General features: G+C 43.2%; 1 protein-coding gene across 6 annotated transcripts; it reads right to left on the bottom strand.

Annotated features, from left to right (window-relative positions):
• Positions 1-680: 680 nt before the first annotated feature.
• Positions 681-21,808, bottom strand: Catsper2 (cation channel sperm associated 2). 6 transcript variants are annotated; one of them, XM_021649837.2, is made up of 13 exons: positions 21,461-21,807; positions 20,507-20,647; positions 19,075-19,245; positions 18,831-18,899; positions 13,506-13,678; positions 12,874-13,029; positions 12,499-12,623; positions 6,335-6,513; positions 6,033-6,132; positions 5,365-5,394; positions 3,543-3,898; positions 2,985-3,152; positions 681-821 (listed from the first exon to the last, which is right to left on the bottom strand). In XM_021649837.2, the coding sequence occupies exons 2-13, from the start codon at positions 20,643-20,645 to the stop codon at positions 790-792; spliced, it is 1,698 nt and encodes a 565-aa protein (XP_021505512.1). In that variant the 5' UTR covers positions 20,646-20,647; positions 21,461-21,807; the 3' UTR covers positions 681-789. The 6 variants fall into 6 exon arrangements, with proteins under 6 accessions (XP_021505512.1, XP_060227644.1, XP_060227646.1 ...); XM_060371661.1 differs by lacking the exon at positions 20,507-20,647 and having other exon boundaries at positions 21,461-21,808; XM_060371663.1 differs by lacking the exons at positions 20,507-20,647; positions 21,461-21,807 and adding an exon at positions 16,095-16,227 and having other exon boundaries at positions 19,075-19,127.
• Positions 21,809-21,914: the final 106 nt, after the last annotated feature.

Genomic DNA, 21,914 nt, shown 5'->3' with positions numbered 1-21,914 from the left:
TGGTGTTGATCTCCAGCACCACACATAAGCAAAAACAGGTGTCTCTGCATACATGAGAAATAGATTAATTCTGAGGTCCTACAAACCATAGAACATAACTGACATGAAAATTTTAATGATCAGTGACAAGTGAGATAAAGAGTCCAGAAACGGGAGTGATGTTCCCATGGAGTATTAACTTCAATCACACACACACACAGTGGGAACATTCTGAGCCATCTTTGATCTGGACTGGTGGCTGATTCTAGAACTAAACTAAAGTCAATTAAGATCAGCGAAAAGGGAGCTAGAGAAGTAAATGATTGGTAAAGCACAGGTCTAACGTGCACGCAGCCCTTGGTCCTATTCCTAGCACTGAAAAAGAAAGTTAACACCAACGGGCAACATTAGCAGAGTAGGCAACACAAACATTACTTCTTAAGTAGTTTTTGCTAATGTCTCTGAGGATTTAATTGCTCCACATAGAATCCTACACAGACTATAGCCAAAATAAAGTGAAATTAGGACTCTTCTTAGGAAGTAGAAGCACAAGAAGAACGGGAACCAGAATGAACCAGACCAGGAACTGGAGACAGGCTGATAAGCTAAGGAGCCCAGGCTCCAATGGCCTCTGAAGTAACTTTTTGGCTTTTAGTGTTGTCTATACCTCAGGAAAATACTTAATGAACTTACCATAAATATTCATTAGCAGTTTTTATTAGATATTTATATTTTGAATTCTCTTATTTCCAACTATTTTCTTATTAGCTTTTGCTCGTTCCAAAGACACAGCCATCATCCATTGCATCTTTACTTGTCTTCAAAATTCATCAGTGCCTGAACTGTAAAGAAACAAACTGTGAGGCCAGAAGGCTAAGAACGTTTGAACACATATATGCTTGGTAAAGGCCTTGCTTTCTGGGTTCCAGATTCCCACACAATTTTTGACTAATATTTACTCTAAGCTACTTAAATCTACCTTCTTTTTACCATGACCAAGTTCATCAAGCTCTGCAGTCTTGGAAAAACAAACACTATGTATTTCCTCCATTTGCAGTGCCTACACTTTATATAGTTACATAAAATCGTGCCTGTATATTTGACATGAAAGAAAGTTGAAATAAAATTGACTAGGGGACAAAGAGAACTAACAGAAAAAGCAGGGTGGCTCAGCGGATAAAGATGCTTGCTCTCCAGCCTGACTGTTCAAGTTCAATTCTTAGAATTCATATAATGGAAGGACAGAACTGACTCTCAAAAGTTCTCCTCTGATCTCTGCATGCACACACTCCTCCAACAATAAGTAAGAAATGTTAAAGGGAGGATGGGCTAGCAAGAGGGATGAGAAAGGAAAGGTTAGAAATGTATGGGAGATATGATGGACATCTAATATACACTTGTATGAACTCTTAAAAATAATTTTTTAAAGATCTGGATTCTGAACTAAGTATGGGAAAACATACCTTTAATCCCAGTACCTGGAAGGAGGAGGCAGGCGAATCTCTGTGAATTCCAGGCCATCCTGGCCTACACAGTCAGTTTCAGGCCAGCCAGGGCTACATAATGAGACTTTTTTTTTTTTTTTTCTCAAAAAAAAAAAAAAAAGATAGATAGATAGATAGATGGGCAGGCAGGAAGGCAGATCTGGGCTCTGCTTTGGGCAGATGAGGCAGGAGACTGCTAGGATTTGAGGCCCACCTAGGTTACATATCAGCATGGTGAAGAGCTAAGAGTGAGACCCTGTCTTCTAAAACAAATTCTAAAAAGTCCCTTTCTACTTCTTCCTTCTTCTCATCTTGTCTCTACCTACCAGGATAGGGCTAAGAATGACTGGAAAGAACAGAATTTAGCTCAGGCAACATTTTGATACAAACAAAATGTTTGTATCAAACATTTTGATATGCTGCCCGAAATTTCATGGCATGTACGTGGAGATCAAAGGACAACTTTTGGAAGCTGGTTCTTTCCTTCTGGTTATCAGACTTGGTGGCAAATACCTGTACACCCGGAGCCATCTTGCTGACCCCTAAATGTTATAAATTCCCACAGCCTTTCTGTGTCACCATGCACATGTGTATACATACACACAGATCCTGATGACTAATTTAATTCTTAGTTTCAATTAGGTTCATTTTGAAATGGTATGAGGTAGGCTGGTGAGATGGCTTAGTGGTTAAGAGTGCTCCGCAGCACTCTTCTGGAGGACCTGGGTTTGATTCCCAGCACCCAGATGATAGCTACAGACTGTAACTCCAGCCCTGGGAGGAGCTGGTCCTCTTCTGGCTTCTGTGGGTGCCAAGCACATGTAATGCAGAGGCATCATGGGGGCAAAATACCAATACATATAACAGTTTTTAAAAATTAACTTTTAAATGTTAAAAATGTAAAGAGCAAAGCAAAAACAAACAAACAAAAAACCCCAGATGTTTTTGGGTAGGTTTGTGTGTGTATGTACACGCATCTTCCTCTGCCGTCTCCTTTTTTTTTTGTTTGTTTGTTTGTTTGTTTAATTTGAGAAATTTTACTAATTCAAATTATCTCCAAATGGTAAAATGTATGAAAAACGACTTGGAGCAGAAAAGCGTTCCGCTTATAACAAATTATCCTGTTAGCTCACATACTTCTCCGGAGACTCATGCTAAAAGGGCTGCTAGGAAAGGAAGTCTGGTTTACTGACCTCTTCAGAGGATGGAGCAGTGATTACCTTTTCTAATTCTAACTCTCCAGTGCAACCCTGAGCCCTACTGCTCAGGCTGAATTGTGGTCTTCAATGAGATGGGAATCTGCAGCACTGTTCTGCATGAACCCACCTTGGCCAGATTTTTAACAATACCAACTGGCGATCAAGCTTTCAGCCCTTGTAAGGCTTGAGCGCCCCCTCGTGGAGAACCCAGATTTCTAGCTCTTCTCTAAGTTACCATTTTACGTGAGTGGAGGTGATGGAGGCAGAGGCTGCTTTCATATACTTAAAATTCCTGGACCCCACCACTGCCTTTAATCCTCACCTGCAAATTCTTGCAACTTCTTGCGCTCCTCTAGGTTATACTGAAGCTTTTCCAGTAGCTCAAAATATCGGAAGAGTGAATCTCTGGGCCAGACAACACGGTCATCCTGATCCATGTCCATCAGCCCAGGTAGGTTCTCATGCACAAGGGTCTCCCAGTCCAGCTTCTCTGTGAGGAAGAACGCCTCTTAGAAACACACCTAAGGAGGGAGGGTGAGAATGGGAGGAAAGGGGGCAGGGGCTACCACTGGGATGTAGAGTTGATAAATAATCTAAAAAAGGAAACAAAACCATGCCGAAGCGGTGGCACACCTGCAGTTCCAGAGCCCGGGAGGTGGAGGTTCGCTTCACAGAGCTCTAAGCTTGCACTCGGCTACAGCGTAAAAGGGGAGGGAAGAAAAGGAGGAAGCGCCTGTCTTCTACATGCCTCTCCTCCAACCGTTTTGAGCATAAGGCAGAAGAGTTGAGGTTTGAAGTCATCCTAGGCCACAAAACAGTGACTGTGGTGCTCCTAAGCAAGAGGAATCTGAACTCAAATGGAAGGAGCCGTTCTGCTTACCAATGTATTTATGATCAGCTGAAGAGGAGCTGATGGAAGGTAAAGGAGTGGAGGAAGAGGAAGAGGAGAAGATTTTTCCTTTTGATGAGTCTTTCTGCGATTTTTTAGTTTCATCCTCCTCAGAATCACTTTTATCGGAATCACTTTTATCAGAATCACTTTTGTCGGAATCACTTTTCTCGGAGTCACTTTTCTCAGAGTCACTTTTGTCGGTATCTTTTTTCTCAGTGTCACTTCCCTCCTCATCGCTTTTCTCAACCTCACTTTTCTCAGTATCGCTTTTCTCGGTATCAATGATGATAGATTCTCTAAAAGCTTCTGATAATTGTTTGGAGGGCTTTTCTTTACTGATTTCTCTACATACAAAGAAAGACATTCTATTACTTCAAATATACATGCAAGGTGTGACCGCCCACTTGATATGCCTGCTCTGAGCCTGGCCATCCTTAAAGCTTTGATTTACAGCACTAAGAGCCAATCTACTCTCAGACACCAGGCTTAGGTCCTTCCCAGCTCAGCCCTCCCCGATGTATCTTTAACTGTTCTCTTCCTTCCTCCCAACAGAAAACCTTGTTTTAAATGTGAACCATTTCGTACCATTTCACTTGCTGGAAATGAAAGTCTAAGAGCCTACAGTAACTTCCTGTAGGCCTACAGAGTCATGCTCCCATGTGGAGGCTGCTTGGATGAGCAGTGTCTCCCACAGGCTCATGTATTTGACTACTTGGTCCCTGGCTCGTGGGACTGTTTGGAAAGGATGTAGAACTTTAGGAAGTGGAGCTTTGTTGGAGGAAGTATGTCCCTGTGGACGGTATTCAGAGTCCACAGACTTGTTCCACTTCCAGGTCACTGTCTGTGCTTAATGTTTTCAGTGAAAATGTGGTTTTTCAGCTTCTTGCTCTGGCTATACCTTCCCTCCCATGACTCCATTCTCTTTAGAAACTAAGCCAAAATAAACTCTTCCTTCTCTAAGTTACCTTGGTGTTTTATCACAGCTGCTGAAAAGTAGCTAATACGCAATCCATGCTTTATTTGACTTCAAATCCTGTTACTCTTTTTCTGCTCCAGATACAATGGTCATTACAGTTCTCAAATGCATTAGGTGTGCTTCCAATTTAGGATCTTTGCAGCAGCTGTTCCCTCTGCTACTAACACTCTCACCATACATACACTCCCAGTAATCTCATCACTTTCAAGTCTTTGCTCACTTTAAAACTTTAAAACTAAAATACCTGTCTAAAACTACAACCCATAGCCAGTCATGACCGATAAAGGCATGTGCTGCCACGCTCAACTCAAAATTAAAACTTTTTAAGGAGGAAAAAATCCTCCACAAAAACAAAACAATGAGCCCAGTGTGGTAGCACATGTATTTAACCCTGGCACTCAGAGGCAGAGGCAGCAGAATCTCTGTGAATTTGAAGCCAGCAATCAAGCTCCAGGACAGCCAGGACTACATAAAGAGACCCTGTTTCAACAAAACAAACAAAACCCCACATCTTCACCTATTCTCTGCTGCCGTATCTTCTCTTGCTTTCCTAGAAGGATCTCTGTCATTAATTTAGAACCTACACAAATAACCCAGGATGATCCATACCAAGATCTTTAGATGAACCACATCTGCCATGACCCCTTCTTAAAATAAAGCCATATTCATGGGTTTTAGAGAGTGAGGACAGAAATGTATAATTTTGGAGGGTACCATGGATTCTCTGTCAGCAAATCTTCATCTTTGACAAATTCTATCATCTACTCCTTTTCATGTTTCCATCCCAATCCATATACATACTCCTAATTGCCAATCATGTTGCTATTACTTTACCTTGCTAATTCAGGGGATAGATTTTGTCTCCTATTAAACAAAACAAAAAGAAAAAAAAAGAAAGAAATTAATATAGGGGAAAAGCTGCAGCTCAGCAGTATAATAAAGAACATAATTCAGATCTTTAAGGAAAGAAAACGAGGCAATGAGGTAGAATAGAGGAACCCGCACAGCATATAAAGAAACACAAGAATGAGGACTTTTTTTTTCAAGATTTATTTATTCATTATTTATACAGTATTCTGCCTGCATGTGTACCTGCAGGCCAGAAGAGGGCACCAGATCTCATTACAGATGGTTGTGAGCACCCATGTGGTTTCTGGGACTTGAACTCAGGACCTTTGGAAGAGCAGCCAGTGCTCTTAACCTCTGAGCCACCTCTCCAGCCCCCAGAGGACTTCTTTTTTTTAATTTATTTAATTTTATTTCATAGGTGTGAGGTTGTCAGATTCCCTGGAACTGGAGTTACAGACAGTTGCGAGCTACCATGTGGGTGCTGGGAATTGAACCCGGGTCCTCTGGAAGAGCAGAGCATGCTCCTAATCACTGAGCCATCTCTCCAGCCCCAAATAAGGACTTCTTAACTCTATGTAGAAATGGGGTCACAAGGCCAGGGAAAAGAAACAGGGGATGAGTTGAGAAGTACCATTGGGTTTATGGAAGCTGACCTCTGGATAATCCGCCGCTTGAATATGTCAGCTTTATACTGAACCTCCAGGTGGGTCATCTCCTCACTCAGCTCATTTCTGATATTCTGAAAGTTAGTAACTGCCCAAGGGGCCATTAGGAGTTGGAAGATGGAAGTGACTAGACCAAAAAGAATGCTTAGTTTGGAAGAAACAAGATGAAATATCTATTCCAATATCCAAACGTCCTTGCTACCCTGGGTTTCTGCCAATACTCCACCAACCCTGACTGCCAGTCTCTTCCCACCATCCTTTCTACGAACTTGTACCTCTTCTGTGCTTACCCATCATGGCTACTATGATGTTTCGAAAGATGATGGAGCCAAGCAACAACCAAAGGATGACATAGATGCTGCTGAAGACACGGCTAGCTTCTGGCACCTTCCAGACATCCTGAAGTACTGCGTACCAATGATCCAAGGTGAAGAGGATGAACACTGTCACCAGGGAGTTCAGTAGGTCCCTAAAAAAAGCCGAGTGTGAATACACAGAAGCAGAAATCTAAACCTTTCAGAAACAGGTTTTTGTTTTGAGTCGCATTTTTCACCTGGCCGCCCGCCGCCTCTCCTCCTCCTCTCTCCCCCTCCTCCCTTCTCCTTCGTCCCGTCCCCACTCCTCCTCCTTTTGGAGATCAAGTTTCTCTGTGTAGCCCTGGCTGTCCTGGAGCTTGGTCTGTAGACCAGGTTGGTCTGGAACTCTGAGGTCCGCCTGCCTCTGCCTCCCAAGTGGCGGTATTAAAGGTGTGAGCCACCACTGCCCAGTTCTCATTATATTCGTATTCTTTGTGTGTGTGTGTGTAGCCTTAGCTGTGCTGGACTCACTTTGTAGACCAAGCTGGCCTCAAACTCACAGAGATCTGCCTGCCTCTACTTCCTGGGATTACAGGCGCGAGCCACTGTGCCATCACTCATGCTTATTCTTAAAGCAACATAAAGGCATTTCTTTTTAGTAGGCTCTGTTTCTGGGTCCTTTTCTATCGCATTCAATTATTTCCTAGCTAATCATTCCTCAGTCTGAAATCACTTTTATTTTGCTCCCCTTTATCAGGAATAGCCTATAAATACCTCTCAATATTCCATTAATCCTGGGGCTACCATTTTCACAATAAATATATACTGACTAGAATGGTTTTTGTACGTTCTTATCCATTGAGCCATCTTGCTAGCCCTGATTGAACTTTTTTTTTTTTTTTTTTTTTGAGACAGGGTTTCTCTGTGTGTAGCGTTGGCTGTCCTGGAACTCAATCTGTAGACCAGGCTAGCCTCCAACTCATAGAGATCCACCTGCCTCTGCCTCCTGTGTGCTGGGATTAAATTAGGTGTGTCCCACCACTGCCTGGCCCTGACTGCACAAGACAGTTAAATCACCAACTAAAACCTTTTTTCGAAGCTCATGCTCTGTAAGTCTACAAATTTATTTTTTTAGTTTGTGTATGGGTATTTCACCTACATGTATGTGTGCCACACTAATAGTTGGTGGCCAAGATGGCTGGAAGAGGGGGACAGATTCCCTAGAGTCAGATGGTTGTAAGCCCCGGTCCATCTCTCTAGGCCTTTTAAAAAAATATTCTGTGTGTAGATGTTTTACCTGCTTGTATGTCTGTGAATCACATGCATGCCAAAAAAAAGAGTCTGACTCCAGAACTGGAGTTAGAAATGGTGGTGATCCATTGTGTGGGTGCTGGGAATTAAAACTGGGTCCTCTGGAAGAACAACCAGTGCTCTGAACCACTGAGTTACTTCTCTGGCCCCTACCCTAATTTTTAGATATAATTTTTATTTATTTTTTTAATATTTTATTTATTATGTATACAGTGTTCTGCCTGCAGGCCAGAAGAGGGCACCAAATCACATTATAGATGGTTGTGAGCCACCATGTGGTTGCTGGGGATTGAACTCGGGACCTCTGGAAGAGCAACTGGTGCTCTTAACCTCTGAGCCATCTCTCCAGCCCTAGATATAATTTCTATATGATAAAAGAAATTTAACAAACATTCCCATCTAACTTTTTTGGTTTGGATTTTTCAAGACAGGGTTCTCTGTGTAGCCTTGGCTGTCCTGGACTTTGTAGACCAGGCTGTCCTTGAACTCACAGAGCCTCACCTGCCTCTGCCTCCCGAGCACTGTGATTACAGGCGAGCCACCACCACCCGGCTCCTATCTAACAGTCTACCTATACTTGTTTCATGACAGTCTCAGCTGTTAGACAAATAAATTGATTTATTTATAATCCCACATAATGAATAATAATATATACAAACAGCATTTAAAATGTAAGTTAGCACAATTATAAATAAATAACTTAGGGAGTAGGGGCTACAACTACATCATAAAGCCTTTGCTCGGCATGTAAAGTTGGGCTTGGTCCTTGACATGAGGAAAACACATCATTTTCTGAAAGCTTTTCTGTCTAAAATAGTCTTTCTTACTTATTTACCATGTTGTTTTAAATTTATTCTGTAACAAAGTCTCATTATAGCCCTGGGTAGTCCAGAACTCACTGTATCAGCCAAGCTGGCCTGGAACTGGTAGCAATCCCCCTGCCTAAGTTGTCAAGGACTAGGAGTGCACCTGTGAGCCTCTTCACCTTTCTGTAAACTGAGATTTTTACAAAAGTATGAGTTAAGTCTACAGCTGGCAACCAGGCAACCGCAGTCCCAACACTCAGAAGGCAGAGGCAGGCAGATCTCTGTGGGGTTGAGGCCAGCCTGGTCTACGTAATGAGTTCCAGGACAGCCAGGGCTACATAGTGAGACCTGGTCTTAAGAACAAAACAGGAGAGCTGAAACAAGTGTGGTGGTGCGTGTCTTGATCCTTTATTCCCAGTGCTCAGGAGAGAAAGGCAGGTGGATCTTTGAGTTCCAGGCTAGCTAGAGGTAAACAGTCAAACCCTGTCTTTTTTTTTTTTCCTCCCCCAAGACAGTTTCTCTGTGTAGCCCTGGCTGTCCTGGGAGCTGCTCTGTAGCCTAGCCGGGCCTCAAACTCAGAGACGCTTCTGCCTCTGCCTCCTGAGTTGCTAGGAGTAAAGGCCTGTCCCGCAACGTCCACTGAAACCTAGTCTTAAAAAGAAAGAAAGCGTTTAGAGCTCTGTATCATGGTATATACCTGTAATCCTAGCACTTGTCTAGCATGCGAAGAACCCAATGTTCAAGTTCCAGTAATACAAGAAGAAGGAAAAAAGAATGTGTCAATAAATTCAAACAGACTTTTTTTTCTAGCAAGAAATGTCTTTTACATAGAGCTCTTAAAAGGATGTGATTGGTTGATTGATACAGTGATTGATTGGCTTTTGAGATAGGGTTTCACGTAGCCCAGGCTGACCTGGAACTTGCGGTATTGCTGAGAATGACTTTGAATTGACCCTTCTATCTCCAATTCTTAAATGCTGAGATTTCAGTCATGTCCATCACATCTTGCTAGGACTTTACTTTTGGCTGAGACTAGTAATGCACCTGTGTACTACACATACTTAAAGACAGCGGTTAAATTAGCGATTATGTTTGTGAACTGTGGCGTCATTTAATCATTTGTTGTGTGTTAAATACCATGCTAAATGTTTAGATGCATTACCCCATTTATCCTCATACTCTTCTGAAGTAGCGCTGCTATTATTCCCATAGTATGCGTGCTGAGGGAGCGCAGCACGCTACAGCACAAATATGGAGGCCTTTGCAGAATAAGTTCTCTTCCTCTGCCTGTACATGGGTTCCAGGAACCTGACTTAGTTCACGAGGCTTGAATGACAAGTACGTTTACCTTCTGTACCAGCTTGCTGCCTATATTCTTGCCCTCCCACCCAATAACAAAAATAATCTTGTAGCATTTATTATCACCTGATAATAACATAAGGGCTGCCAAAACAACATGAATAAATGTTTAGACTGTGCTCTCAAAAGACACCTTAAAAAAAAAAAAAGCACTGCACAGGCTTGGTATAAACAGTACAGACTTGATTAAAGGTGGCATAAACCTTTAATCACCACACTGAGAGGCAAAGGCAGGATGATCTCTGTGAGTTTGAGGTTAGCCTGATCTACATAGTGAGTTCTAGGGCAGCCTAAGCTACATAGTGAGTTCCTGTCTCAAACAAACAATCAACGCGCTGCCTTCCCAACTCTAATCCTTGACCATTTCTAGTTGGAAACATTTTGTAACAGGGTGATTCTATCTCCTTTTAGCATGATCTGACCCAGTTCTCTTGACTTTGTTTTAGAATAGATCTCTTCTGCATCATTTAATACAATGCTCATGCATTCATCCAAGTGGACAGCACAAAGCTGGGCATGGTGGTGTGGTGGCCTGTGATCCCAGCACTCGGGGAAACAGAGGCAGGTGGATCACTGTGAGTTCAAGGCCAGCCTGCTCTACAAAATGAGTCCAGGACAGCTAAGGCTACACAGAGAAACCCTGCCTCCTACCCCCCAAAAAAGTCAGTAACTCAACCCTCTACCCTATGTTCACATGCTTATACAGCCATGCCTGGATCCAAGCTCTATTTTGCAAGATCTGAAGATGAGGTTGGTGGGTTTCACCATCACTTCAGCACCTTTTCTCTCTGGCATTGGTCCAGCCTGGTGGAAGTCACAAATCACCTTATATTCTTAGCTTTCTTTTCTAAGTTGTTGTTAGTACTTTCATGATACAAAGGATTGAATTTAAGGCCTTGCATATGCTAGATAAGCACTGTACTATCATCACATCTGCCTGCATGCCGCCATGCTCTCCATCACCATGTCTGCCTGCGTGCCGCCATGCTTTCCTCCAGGATGACAATGACCTAAACCTCTAAAACTGTAAGCCAGCTTCATGGTCACGGTGTCTCTTCACAGCAATAGAACACTGGCTAAGACAGGGGGAGAGAATCTTTGCCAACTATACATCTGACAGAGGATTAATATCCAGAATATATAAAGAACTCAAAAAACAAAGAGTCAAGAAAACAGATGACTGAATTTAAAAAAACGGACTATGGCTCTGAGCAAAGAGTTCTAAATAGAAGAAATAAAAATGGCTAGTAAATATCTCAGAAGGTATTCATCATCCTTAGCAAGTAGGAAAATAAAAATCAAAACTTTGAGATTTCCTCTCACCCCATTCAGAGGGCAACTGACTGCTGACTGCTGCGGGAGGGAGAGCTGGGCTCCCAGGTATGATTCCCCAACTCGCTTTATCCATGATTGTAAGAGTAGCTTCATTTGCTAACCTAGGCCTAGTCCTGGAAGCTTCCAGCCTCCATACAATCTAACCTAGGCCTAGACTGTTTTCAGCCTCTAAGACTTACCCCTGAATAAGCTCACCCTTGTTCTTTCTGAGCTCATAGCTGGCTGGTTCAACTCACCTATTTTTGGCTCAAATTCCACTCCAAGGTGACTGGTTCAAACTGGCTTCTCTCACTTCTGACTGAATTGCTCTCCTTGGCCTCATAATAACTTTGGCAATATGTTCTAATTTTCTGGTCCTTCTCATTCTCTGGGTTGTTTTGTCTTCACCTATGTCTAGCTTGTGTTCTCTCTACAACTGTCTCCTAGCAAAACTGCTTCCTCCTTCTGTGCTGCTCTCTCAAGTAGCTTCTCTTTCCTCTCTCTTCTCATGAGAATTGGGCATATCCTATTCTGTCAAATCTTTCTCTGATTTCATCACTTTGTCTGCCTCTCAATTAGACGTTCCTTCCCAAAACAGTGCCTCTTTCTATCAACTAACTTAACCTTCATTGTTTGTGATTAAAGGTGTATACTAAGGGCATGACTGCATTCCAGCTGGATCACACAGACCTAAAAGGTCTTTGGATGTGATCAGAGCAGTCATGTTGATGGATTAAAATTCCTGTACACAATACAAAATCACCATATACACACAAGCAATACTAAAAAGATTTAGCAAGTTGTATTTACATATTTATGCATACACACATAACAATAATAAAGAGAGACTGTCTGCCTGAGAGGGAGTGGAGAGGTATGACAGGGGCTGAGGAGAAGGGACATAGAAGAGATTAGGGGCAAAGAGAACAAGGGAAGTGACATAACTGTATTTTAATTACAATTCTAAAAAAAAAAAAAAACAAAAAAAAAAAAACAAGCTGAGAGCAGTGGTGCACATCTGTAATGCCAGCACTCGGGGAGGCAAAGGCAGGCAGATTCTGTGAGTCACAGGCCAGCCTACTCTACAAAGCGAGGCAGGACTTTCAAGGCTATACAGAGAAACACAGGAAAAATAAACAAACAACAAAAAAAAAAAAAACCTTAAAAACAAACAATCGGAACTGGTTGTCGTAGGTCCAACATCAGAGCTAGCACTACTTAACCTTGTCTGTTTTTCCTTTCTTCTCTCCTTGTTCTGTCCCACTCTCTTACAATAGACTCTAGTTTTTTGGTATTGTTGTGCTTTGGATGAGCTTCTCAGTGTCACACAAACCTCCCCTCATGAAGGCTGCCCTCAGCCATGCTTACGAGAAGAACATGTTGTACTGCAGGTCTTCGATAGTTGAACGGGAATAGTCTTCAAAGAAGTAGACACCAGTCACAGCAAAAATGTAGAAGAAAATAAGCAGCAGCATCAAGAGGAACGTCATGCTCTAGAGGCCATGATTCAAGTCAGGGTAGAGAAGAGCTGCCCCAGCATCCCAGTCAAGCCCACTTGGCCATCTCCCACCAGACCCAGAGCCAGGCTGTCTCTAAACCACAGTAGTTCACCTCCCATCCTTTCTCAGGGAAGGACATCTTATAGACCCTTTCATGGCCTCCTTGACTGTACTAAACATTCAACCCATGTCTTTCTCTCTAACATGTCCCTCACCCCACTTTTGATTAATCAGTCCAAATCACCTTCAAAGCTCTGACCAGAGCCAAAATGATAACTCTAATTTGACGGAATCGTGCGAACAGTTTGAGAGACCTCAGCACCCGGGAAACCCTCAGCAGCTGGAGCCACACGGAGTTCCCCGAGACTCCCATAAGCATCACAAACTCAGGGAGCACAGACTGTGGGAGACACAGAAAGTAAGAAAAGATACCCAGAGCATACAGATACAGTCGCACCCCTTTCATCTCTTCTTCATAGTTCTCTGGGTGTTATCTTTGGGTAGCATTCTCTGGGGACTGTTTCTAATTTTTTTTTATTCTAACCTGTTTAAGCTATGTATTACAACTTATAGATATTTTTTAAATGCAATAAAGTTAGTGCTTATCTTTTGAGTTCTTACAGAACATAAAGATAATCCAAACAAAAACTAGGGGCTGGCATCTAATGTCCTGGAACTGGTAGATGCTATTTTAAGGGGCTGATGTCCCTAATGACAACAATTTCTGCAATTATTTTTAGTTTTATAGAAAAAAAAATCAAAGCAAAGCAAATTAGATAAACATTTATACATTCCTTCTTGGAGGTTTCAGTTAACTTAATTTACCTAGGCACATTGATGGTCCCTTTAACTAACCCTAAAAATATCTACCCTTACCAACGTGGTAACAGTAAAGTCAAAGACATTCCAGGCACTCTTCCAGAAGAGAAGAAAGCTGGACATCCACATTAGAACGATCTCTAAAATGAAGCTAAGCAGGATAAACCAATCTGCTACCCCTAAAGTCAGCTTCAACGGCCACAGTTTAGTATTTGTGGATTCCATCAACTCTGTAAGGTAGAGCAAGGGAGAAATGAAAAGTAAGTGGGATGCTGAATAAGGAAGGGTAATCACTTATAAACCACTACTGTTCCATTTCTCTTTGAAGTTGTCTTTTTTTAGACTTTTTTATGTATATGAGTATCTTGCCTGCATGTAAATATGTATGTGTGCCTGCTGCCTGACTCTGGAACTGGGGTTACAGACTGTTGTAAGCCACCATGCAGGTGCTGGGAATTGAACTTGGATCCTCTACAAGAGTAATGAGTGCTCTTAACTGCTAAGCCATCTGTCCAGCCCCAGTTTCTCTTAATGCTGTTGCTTCAACCTACATAATAGAGCAGAATTATCCATAGAACAGCCCTACTTCACCTCTTGTTACTGGTATAACCTAATAGCTGCAAGTCACTTACAGCCCATTCTACAGTCATCACCATAGAATTTCCCTCTTTACCATACCTCACCATCTGCCACACTATTGAGTTTGTCCTAAAGTTTATAGGAAAACAATGGGTATTGTTTACTGAGTGAAAATGTTGAAATAAGACATTAAATCTTTTAAAAATTTAAAATTTCTGAATAATTTCAAAGATGCATTTTACATTGATGTGTCCCAGGATAACTTTTATTGCTTAGTGGTAAAAAAAAAAAAAAAAAAAGTAGTACATGTCACCAATCATGACAGCTTAAGCTTAAAACAATAGTTTTTCATTAATAACAATAAATTCTGGGCCAGCAAGGTGGCTCAGGGAATAAAATTGCTTACTGCCAAGTGTGACAACCTAAGCCTGATCCCCAGGAAAGAGAGAACTGACTTGTGTGAGTTGTCTTCTGACCTCCACCGCTGAGCCATGACACAGGTACACACACACACACACACACACACACACAATTAAACATCTGGCTCCCACAAGCAGAGTTTACCTATTAGAAGGCACTGGAGACCACATTTAGTCTGGAAAGTAGACGTAATGATGTATATTCAGTTTTGTTTTTATAAGCAAGAGTACATAAAGAACAAGAAAGTGATCTGGGGGCTGGAGAAACAGCTCACTGGTTAAGAACGCTTTCTGCTCTTCCCGAGCACCTGAGTTCAGTTTCTAGCATCCAAGGTGGGCAACTCATAAACAATTCCAGCTCCAGGAAATCCTACACCTTTTTCTGGCTCTGCCACCACTGGCACACATGCATACATGTACACACAGATAAATAAATCTTAAAAAAAAAAAAAAAACAATGAAGTGGTTTGTGATTTAAAGAGTCTTGGAAACAGGAATCTGATAAATTGAATAGTCCAGATTAAAAAAAAAAGCAGCAATCTTTCACAAGCTGGAAAAAAAAAGGGTAATTTGTAGATGTTAAACAAACTAAAGAAAATCAGAGGAACAAACAGCAGAAATGGCTTAAGTGAAAAAGAATGTGCAGAGTGACGACCACTAATGCGGCATCAATGAATGAAAATGTGTTTGGAGATGAAAATGTAACAATTTCATTCCACTACTTAAGAGACTGAGGCAGGAGGATCAAAAATTCAAAGGCAGCCCAGATTACACAGTGAACTACAGGCCAGCCTAGACTCTTCAGTGAGACCCTGTAACAAAGCCAGGTGTGGTGAAAGATGCTTTTAATGGACCCTCCAGAGGGCAGCCTAGTTTACCTGGAAGATCAAGCAAACAAAACCCAACAAACCCAAGCTTACCCCACCTGTACTCCAGCTAGTCCTTGGGAGGCTGAAGCAGGCCTGAAACAGGACAGCTGTGGAAGTTCTGGGCCATCCTGGGCTACCCAGTCTCTAAAAATCAACAAGTCTCAGCAGTTAAGTGCACTTACTGCTCTTGCAGAGGACTTGAGTTTGATTTCTAACACCAGCAAACTAATCAACCAAAATTTAAGCCTGCTTTCACAGGCAAAAGAACCATGCCTAAACAGAGCTAAGAGGCCCAGTGCAGTCAACCAGGAGACTTAGCCAGCGTGGTGGACAGTCTTCCTCCGGAGTGGGAGAAACCAGGAGTTTAACCAGATACGTCAGGCAGGTAGACAAGAAGGAGTCACCTGTTGCTACTTCCTATTATAGCAACATCAATCAGCCACCTCAATAAAATACTAAAGTTCACACTGGTTTTAAGGAAAATAAATCCAAGGCTATGGAGCAGAGTAACACACTGTCATTGGTATACGTGTTTCACCAAAGACAATTGTGATGTTGGAAAAGAATCAGAACTTGTGATTCATGAGTTTAAATAATCCTTGCAACTGAAATATGTATGTTTTGCTTTTATTTTGTCCTGTTTGAAATGCTGGGGACCAAACTAAAGGGTTTACACATGCTAGGCAAGCCCTCTATCCCTGGGCTAAATGACACGCCCTAAGCATTTACTTATTTTTTTTTAACAAGTAAGATTACAAGGGCCTAAAAAGATGGCTTACCAGCTAAGAGCACTGGCAGAATACCCTGGGTTCTATTCCCAGCAATCATCCAGAGGACTACAGCTATCTGTAACTTCAGGTCTAAGGCACCCAAAAGTCAGTGTGTGCACAGGATACATGCAGGCAAAAACACCTATACATATAAAATAAAATAAATAATAAATATATAAAAACAGTAGGGTTGTCTCAAAATCATTGATTTGCCATGTTACGTAATATGAAATAAGACTGGTAAAATCCTCAAAAATTAAGAAATACCATATGAAATAAAAATAACGCTTAAAAGGGATTTCTTGAAAATAACATTTACTAGGGCTAGAGAAATGGTCAATGGTTAAGAACACTTGCTGTCCTTACAGAGTCTGAGTTCTCAGGTCCTACATGGTGGTTCACAACCATCCACAGGCACAACATGATGTGCACACATGATGCACACACATGCATGCAGGCAAAACATTTATAGACATAAAAAAGAACCTAAAGAATTTTAAATTACACTTACTTTTGGGGGGGTGCTCGTGCTATAGACACATGTAGAGGTCAGAGGGCAATCCTTGGGGGCAATGACTTCTCCCTTTCCATCATGTGGATTCAAAGAATTAAACTTGGGTGGCAGGCTTGGTGGCAAGTGGCTTTATCCACTGAGACGTCTTGCTGCCCTTTCCCAAGAACTTCTGGGGAAAGCTGAAGTGTCCTCCATAGTTAGAGCCCCAACCATAAAGTTTTTAAGTCCTGAAAGACTTACCTGGTTTCTATCACTTCTCCTAAATTTGCTGTTGCCTCAAGTATAACAGTAATTTTCCTACCTTTAGCATATGAGAATCCCTATTTTATACACACCAAGAATCTTTTGAGGGAGCTTTTTATTTTGAGGCAGTCTTGGGCAACTCCGCTGCCCCTCAAACATACCATGTATGGCTGGGAAGCTGGCTCAGGGTTAAGAGTGCTGGCTGCTCTTCCATTCATAGCACCCACTTAAAATTCACTATCTGTAACTATCTGTAACTTGAGCTCCAGGGGATCTGACATTTACTTCTGGACTCTGAGGGCACCTGTGTGTCCATGTGAGCATGCCCACACGGAGACACAAAATAAATCTTTTTTTCAAAAAGTATAACCTAATCATTAAAATGCAATAGGCCAGCTGTCAGAAGTCTAGATTAGTGCCCAGCCCAATCATCACCAGAGAGACTTCATCCAGCAACTGAGAGGAGCACATGCAGAGACCCACAGTCAAACCTTAGGTGGAGCTCAGAGAACACCACAGGAGAGGAAGGACTGCAGGAGCCAGAGAGGTCAAAGACACCGGGAAAACATGACCCACAGAATCAACTAAGCAGGGCGCCTAGGGGCTCCCAGAGACTGAACCAGCAATCAGGGAGCCTACATGGGGCTGTGCTAGGCCCTTTGCATATACGCTATGGTTGTGTACCTCGGTGATCCTGTAGGACTTCTAACAGTGGGAGTGTCTCTGACTCTTTTGCCTGCTCTTAGAAGCATTTCCCTTCTCTTGGGTTGCCTTGTCCAGCCTTGATGTGAGGGTTTGTGCCTAGTCTTATTGTAACTTATTATGCCATGTTTGAATGATAGTCCTCTTTTCTGAAGGCAAATGGAGGAGGAGTGGAGCTGAGGGGTAGGTGTGGGGGAACTGGGAGAAGTGGAGGGAGGGGAAACTGTGGTCAGGATTATTATATGAGAGACTAAATTAAAAATAATAAAAGGACAGCCTAAACAATAAAATGTAGTACACAATTTTCAATTTATTTCCTTTATGTTTTGAAGAGTTTTGCTATGTAACCCAGACTGGCCTAGAACTCATAGTAAATTCTCCTGCAACCACCTCTCAAGAGTTGGGATTTCTGCTGGCAGTGATGGTGTACGCCTTTAGAGGCAGGGGACTTGGATGAGTTTCAGGAAGCAGGAGCTGGGGATTCAGTTGGAAGTATAGCAGTTGGCATAGCATGCACAAAGCCCTAGATCCAATCTTCTGCACCCCATAAACCTGGCATGGTGACATGTGCCTACAATCTTGGCACTAGAAAATGAAGGCAGGAGGATCAAAAATATAAGGTTAGCTTTGGCTATATAGCACATTTGAGACCAGGCTGGGCTTTTATGAAACCCTCACACACATTCACTTTCTTTTGGCCCTTCCCTCCCTCTCTCTCTTGCACACACAGACACACACACACACACACAGGAAAATTCCAGAAGGAGAGAGGATGAACCACAAGTGAGAATTTCTATTTTTCTTTCATTCTAAGCATTTTTCTTAAAATGGACTTTGTTTCTTTTGCGACAGAGTTTTACTTCACAGTGCAGGCTGACCTTAACTCAACCCTGCCTCAGCTTCCAAAGTGCTGGACTAAAGGCATTCACCAGCACTCCTGATCTGAGCAATCTGGCTGAGTTAACAACTAGATGAGATGCCCTTCTGCTTTTAACACAGTTCATGTAATTTATAAATGGTTTAGAGTCCACTTTCTCCTGGCCAGGCATAGTGGCTGGTGCACACCTGTATTCTCAGATAGAAAGCTGAAGTAGGAGGTGAAGTTCAAGGTTCCTCTGACTACATATGGAGTTCAGTTAGTATAGGCTTTGTGAGACTGCCTCAAAAAAATAAATGAATTAATCTGTCCCTATCACCATGAGATAATACCTGAAAATATAAACTGATCAGATTGGAAGAAAACTATCTTCCACACACTATCTTTTTCATTCAACACCAGTTCTCACCTGTTTCGACCATCAGCACAATTGTATTCAGAAAGATGAGGGAGATGATGAAATTCGAGAAGATAGGGCCTGTTTTCTTTTAAGGAAACATGCTGGTGAAGTGTGTTCCCATTTATGTAGCTTAAAAAATAAAGACAGCAATGTCAGGTATGAGAATTTGAAGAAAATGGTTTGAGAGAGGAAAAATAAGTCACTAACAAATGAGGAACAGCCACAGACAACAATGAGTGACATAAAAGGATACTCTCAAGAACCCATCCAGCCCACAAGGAAAGAGGTGGTCTCTGGCTGCACCGCACATGAAGCCGGCTCAGCATCCGCTGGGAATGTGTGATGCCCATATGCCGAGGCTTTATGGAGAAGCGCACTAGCTGGTGCTGATCTCCTGACATGAGTTTCTTCTGACGAGAAGGATCTGTAACAAACGTGGGAAGGTAACTGGGCATGCCTGTTGTTCAGCCTGCGCCCACCAGCACTGGGAACACCTAAGACTGCCTTATCTACCCCAGCCTCCCCGAAAAACAGAAAGGACAGAGCAGACAGAGACAGACTTGGGGGCTGTGAACAGCAGGTAGAGTTGGGATAGGGGTGCTGGTGAAATAACAGGCCCTTTCCAGTCAGCAGGAGCTTTGCCGTGTAAGCTGCTCTTCCTCAAAGCAGCTAAAAATTCTATTAGTTCGAAGTGAAAATGTATAGCTTATAAGTACCACTGCCTGTGCTCATGAAAGCAGCATATACAAACATCTACGTGTTATTCTGTTTATGTAGCCCCAGCTGTCTTAGAGCGTGCTATGTGCTATGTAGACCAGGCTCTGCAGTGCGGAGATCCACCAGCCTTTGCCTTCTAAACACTGGCTTTAGAACTGCCACCAGAACCAGCCCAGAGACCTTAACATTTTTTATGTAGGTGGGTGGTGGCGGCACACACCTTTAATCCCAGCACTTGGGAGGTAGAGGCAGGTAGATCTCTGTGAGGCTACCCTGGCCTACAGAGCAAGTTCCAGGGCAGCCAGAACTATACAGAAAAACCCTGTCTCAAAGGACAAACAAAAACCAAAAACATTTGTGTGTATATATAGGTCAGAGTACAACTGTATAGTTAAGTCACCTTCTTGTGCTGTGTGGATTCTGGGGGTGGAGCTCAGGTTTCCGGACCTAGCAAGTACCTATACTTACTGAACTAGCTCTCTGGCTCCCTTATTTGAGATAGGATCTCATACAACCCATACTGTTCTCAAACTATGTAACCAAGGACGACCTTGAACTCCTTAGGCCTCTTCCTCCAGAGTGCTGGCATTGTGGGCAAGCATCGCCTATTCCTACTTGTGCTCTCTCTCTGTGTTTCTGTCTCTATTTGTGTGTGCATGCATGTGTAGGCCAGAGGACAGTTTTGGGGAATCAGTTCTCTTTCCAGCTGGGTCCTGAGAATCAAACTAGGTTATCAGTATTGGCAGCACCTTTGCTCACTAAGCCATCTTGCCAGCCCTATTTTTTGTTTGTTTTTGTTTTTTGAACCAGGATCTTCTTATGTAGCCCAGGCTGGCCTTTAACTTGTGATCTCCCTGATTCAGTCATGAACCACCATTCCTGCCTCCACCCTTAAATATGTCTCTACTTTTTATCTTTTGAGGATGTGGGCAGGAATATTACGTTCAGCGTGAATGAAGTTTGCTAACCAAGTATCTCCCGGACAGTGTGCCTTGGTACAGCTTGGCTCAAGCCTTGCAAATGCTCTATGAGGGAGAAGGTGTCAATGAGCCGTGACCGAATAGCATCAGCTCTGGGCAGCTGTAAGTGTCCTTCTTCCTCTGTCATGTCTGTTAAGAAAATAGAATCATTTCATTAAGGGTTGCATCAGAGTTTGAGGGGTTTGGCTTTGTTATTTCTGGCTCTCCCCTCCTCCCCACCTTGTTTGCCTTTAAAAGATTTAGGGAGCTCACACAAAGAAACTATGAACAGTTGAAACATTGAAATAAACATTGAAAGATTCAAAAGTTTGTTGTTGTTTAGTTTTGATCATGAGAGATACTTCCACAGTCGACTAACTGTCCAGGTATCTTCATTTTCTGACGGCATTTCTAATTAAATACTCCTTCTTAAAAATTAGGTGTCAGTGCAGGACAGGTGGCACACACCTTCCGGTCCTCGCACACTCAGGAGGCAGAGGCACTCGAATCTCTGAGCTCAAGGCCAGCCTGGTCCAGGGAGGCTAGAGCTTATACAGAGAAACCCTATCTTGAAAAACAAACAAAAATCAGTTTAAAAGGCTGCGTTGGCCTTTGGGGACACATATTTCTAATCTTGTGAGACCTTGACACACACACAAAGGTAGTGCAGACCATCGCTCCCAGTCTCAGGAGACTGAGGCCAGGGTGTAGAATGTTCTAGACCTGCCTGGACTACAGAATGAATTCAAGGCCATCCTGAGCAATTTAGTGTGCCCAGGTCTCAAAAAAGTCAAAAGGTCCGGACTAGGGTTATTAATTCTGTGATGGATCGCTTGCCTAGCATTGTGCAAGGTTCCGTGTTCAAGTCTCAGTTCCCCACCCTCTCAAGCAAACAACAACGGTTCGGTGAGAAAGCAGCGGGCAGGAGGGCAGGAGGCCTAAGGTAGGACAAAGAATACAGACCTCACGTGGACCTGACCAAGCAGGATACGAGATAGGGCGGCAGCAGGATGTAGGGTTACTACGCCCTATAATTGGACAAAGCAACAGCCTGACATTTGGAAAACGTGTCGCGCTGTGCTCCGAAGCGTGTGAGCGCCGCAACGCCCCGGAGCGAGGGAGCCGGGCGGCTCAAGCGCCGCTCCGGGCCGCTTGCGGGCCTCACTTCCGCCCACTCGGCCCTGACTTCACCGCTCGGCCTTCCGCGCTGGCGCCCCGAGTGCCACTCCTCCTCGGTTGGCCGAGCTGAGGGCCGCTTCGGCTTCGCCGTGCCCCACTTCCCGCCGACCCCCGCCGCGGACGTCGCCGCAGCGTCCGCCCCGCCCCGCCCCGCCTCGCGCGCCGGCCAATCGGCAGTTACCAGCTGGTTCGGCCCGCCCGACGCACCGTGACGCAGCCAATCGGAGGCTGCCACACT

This window comes from Meriones unguiculatus, chromosome 18 (genome assembly GCF_030254825.1).
Source record: "Meriones unguiculatus strain TT.TT164.6M chromosome 18, Bangor_MerUng_6.1, whole genome shotgun sequence".
In the NCBI taxonomy this organism is placed as follows: Eukaryota; Metazoa; Chordata; class Mammalia; order Rodentia; family Muridae; genus Meriones; species Meriones unguiculatus.
Note: the sequence above shows the minus strand (reverse complement) of the source record. Positions and strands in the feature narration are given on the sequence as shown.